Consider the following 3741-nt stretch of genomic DNA (forward strand, 5'->3'; position numbering starts at 1 on the left):
CATTTGACCTCATAGCTTTGACTCTTTCAAAATTTAAGTTTGAGTTTTTCTTTGTTTCAATCCTATTATAAATTTTTTTGTAATCCAGTTTCTTCAATCTGCGTTCATCTTGTTTATTTCTTGTGTCATTCTATTTTGTTTCTTTCATGGTTGTTTATTTCTTTTTGTAATTTCTTGTTGTTCATTTGTGTCTTTTCATTACATGTCATTTTCTTTGTGTCAACAACATATGGCTAGTTGAATTTTGAGTTCTATTCGAAAAGAAACAAAGAAATTTGTACAAAAAAAATAAATTAAAAAAGTTGTAAGAAAAACTAAGAGGATTCAAGAGTTCATCAGCAACATATTCACTAGTTGTTGTTTGTGAATTGAAAGAAATCTATGTTTTCTTTGTTAAATATGATCTTATGATGTTTTTATTCATTATCTTTTTTTTTTGGTGTGTTTATTATCCATCTTGTTATATTTCTTGTTGGTTTTTTGTTCTTTAAATTTTAAGTCACTCGATAATTTTTTTTGTTGTCTTGAAAAGAATAATTGATAAAGTTCTTTCTTAAAAATAATTATTGATGAAGTTATCTTTTAAGAGTTTATAAGAAAAAAATTGAATGATAAAAGGAAAGAGTGATAAGACCATGATTGGAGAAGGCCAAATTGTCCGACAAACACAGGTGATCATAATTAAAATATGCATGGAAATAAAGATTTATTGGTAGTAAGTAAAGTATTGGATATGCAAAGAGGAGAATGGAGTTCAAAGAGGAGATATCTTTCATATGTGGAGATCCTAGACCTTGCTTAATAAATCAATTTTATTTTTCATAGAACTAGTGACTTTTCTGATTGATGTCACGTGGATGTCAGGATTTATAATCATTTTAAACTTTAAATTACCTTAGTTATACACTATATGAGTTATGATGAACAATAACATGGGAGCAACATGTATTAAATAAATATCACTCATAGTACTCATAGCAAAAATCTGAATTGATCAATTGAATCAAAGAAGAAAACAGAATAAAATTGAAAACCAAAGAAACCCCGAAATTAAGCACCTATGTCCTGACTCCTCTCAAGTTCACATCATAAGCAACAAGTATGAGATCCAAGAAACAACAAACATAGCAACAATCGGTGAGCCGCCAATTGCTGATGACGTATAAGAAGATGTAGTAGTAGTGGAGGTTTCAGTTGAAGGGGTGGTGGATGTTGAAGTTTTAGGATTGGTGGTGGAGGTAGGAGTAGTGGGTGTGTCTTTGGCATCATCAGATTCTGAAGGTGATTCCTTTGCAGGTGAAGGTGCTGCAGCAGAAGCAGAGGCATTTTTAGCCTTTACCTTAACAGCAAGCTTCATGCCACCGTCACAATGGCCAGGAGCAGCACACATGAAGTAGTGAGTGCCGGCGGTCTTGAGGGTGATTGTGGTGGCGCCGCTGCTGTCTGTGCTCAGTGAATTGCCCATTGTGCAACTCTTGTAATCGCTTTCTTTTACTTCGTCCACCGTGTGACCAGTCCCATAATTGAAAACTGTCACATGAATATTTAATGAGGTGCATGTTTGGAATGATATTCTTTTTATACGTAAGAATTAAATGAGAGCAACATATCTTATTTAATTAAGATAAACCAAACCAATTTTTAGATGATGCTAAAATTATCTATATATGTGGATAATAAAGTATGGAATTGTTTTCTACACTTTACATAGAGTAATTTCAAGTTGTTTTTTGCACTTTACATAGAGCAATTTCAAAATTAGTTGTTTTTAACGCACGATATTTTTTACTTTAGAGTCAAAAACTAATATGTTGTATTCATTTAAAGGATTAAAATCTTCTAACATTATTTCATACGATGTGATGTTAGTAAAATCAATTATTTTATTCATATTTTTCTTTCATAATTGATGAATTTCATCCCTAAGCCAAAAATGATAAGTTCCATTAAGAGAGACAAAATTCACCTATTATTAAAAATACATAGAACAACATCTCATTGTTTTCAAATTATAAAAACTAAAACTGATTTTAACTCAAATTAAAAAAAAAAAACTCAAAACATATTTAATTTTTTTAATGATCATGTGTGTAATCAAATGATATTTAGAAGAATCAAATCTCCTCATGGGAGCATTTTGTGCAAGAAACAAAAAAGGATCTTACCAAGACTATCACCAACTTTAAATTTCAAGCCACTAGCCCATGTGCTGTAATCAACACCGAGTGCCCAACCTGAGGTGTCTCCCACCGTGTGGGTAGCTGCACCTGTCGGCAGGGCCATGTTCATTGCTAAACATAGACCCAAAATTAAAGCAACAGAAATTGCCATTTAGTGTGAGTGTGCGTGGAAAGAAAGAAGGGAAACAAACTACAGAGGGCACTCTTAAATTGTAGAATGAGTTTGCTTTAATTTATATAACTGTTTTTGTGTAGGGAACAGAGTTGTTTGAGTTTTAAGCCCAGTTGGTCTCGATTTGCATGAGGATGACTTGAGTTGCACTTCATACCCAATTAATGTACCAGAAAAGTAGGTATGCTGTTTTTTCCAAATCTCATGAGTGGTTGAATCATATTATTATGTTGAAATTCTATTCTATTGTCGTAGGCAAAACCTGACGGCAAAATTTCACTTATAATAGTAATCAACGGATAATGATGGATTTACGATCATGAATTTATGATGGACGGATTGATAATGAAGAGAAATCAACGAGGGATTATACTTCATTTTTGTATTGTAAGAGGTGGAAGGAAATATGATAATTAAATAAATAATGCTATGTGATAAGAAAAAGATTTACGTAGAATTATATGAATTTCATTTATTTGTTGTTGATATTTATATACCTATTTTACATCGAATGCACTATATTCTATTAATAACTCGGTCATATAATTTAATGAAGGTGCAAAGTTCTAATTATTATTTTTTGTATTTATGGTCGAGAAGGTCATGTGTTAGTCCCTAGAAGATTTTCTGTCAACATCTTTCCATATTCCATATCATACACAAACACAACATGAGTAAGATCATGACTTGAAAATGATTGTTTTGTTTAAGGTTAAATAGTTATGTTTGTCTTTAAATGTTTAATTTGTTGATAAATATGTCATTAAAAGATGAAAATATAAAATTTAGTCTTCCAAAATGTACAAAGTGCAATAAATATATCTGATCATTAACTTTCATCCATTCGTTAATGAAATAACCTACGTGCATATAGGGACGAATTTGTCACTGAAATGATTGTCGATGTGGTCATCTCTAATTGTCAGCATAAGGACATATTTGTCCTATAATATTTTTTTGACTTTTCGTCTTCCTACTCCTCTAACAAATGTATCCTTGAAAGATAAAAATACAAAATTTAGTCCCCAAAAAGTGTAAAAAATGCAACAAATATATCTGGACGTTAATAAATAATAGATTGTGACTAATTATTATAATATTGAAAAATTTATAATGATTGCAACCGAATTTTGGGAGAGCTATATCACACGGGTAAATGTCTGTTTTTGTTATATAATTTTCAAGTTTCATCAACGGTTGAGACATGCATAAAATATTACTAATGAAAATGAATTTTTATTGTTTTGGCAAATTTTTGTTACTTTTCTTCAACTACAAAAAAAAATTAATCATTTGATTGTTAATTCTTAAATAAATGTTATCAACACAGAAAAAAATATTGTAAAACAATAAGAAAATCATTGTTTCTTTTTAATCAAACATAATTTA

General features: G+C 30.3%; 1 protein-coding gene across 1 annotated transcript; it reads right to left on the reverse strand.

Moving 5' to 3' along the window:
- Positions 1-948: 948 nt before the first annotated feature.
- LOC114394988 (blue copper protein-like) lies at positions 949-2401 on the reverse strand. Its single transcript, XM_028356675.1, has 2 exons — positions 2166-2401; positions 949-1530 (listed from the first exon to the last, which is right to left on the reverse strand). The coding sequence occupies exons 1-2, from the start codon at positions 2329-2331 to the stop codon at positions 1082-1084; spliced, it is 615 nt and encodes a 204-aa protein (XP_028212476.1). The 5' UTR covers positions 2332-2401; the 3' UTR covers positions 949-1081.
- Positions 2402-3741: the final 1340 nt, after the last annotated feature.

The sequence above is a fragment of the Glycine soja genome, chromosome 2, assembly GCF_004193775.1.
Source record: "Glycine soja cultivar W05 chromosome 2, ASM419377v2, whole genome shotgun sequence".
NCBI classification, from domain to species: Eukaryota; Viridiplantae; Streptophyta; class Magnoliopsida; order Fabales; family Fabaceae; genus Glycine; species Glycine soja.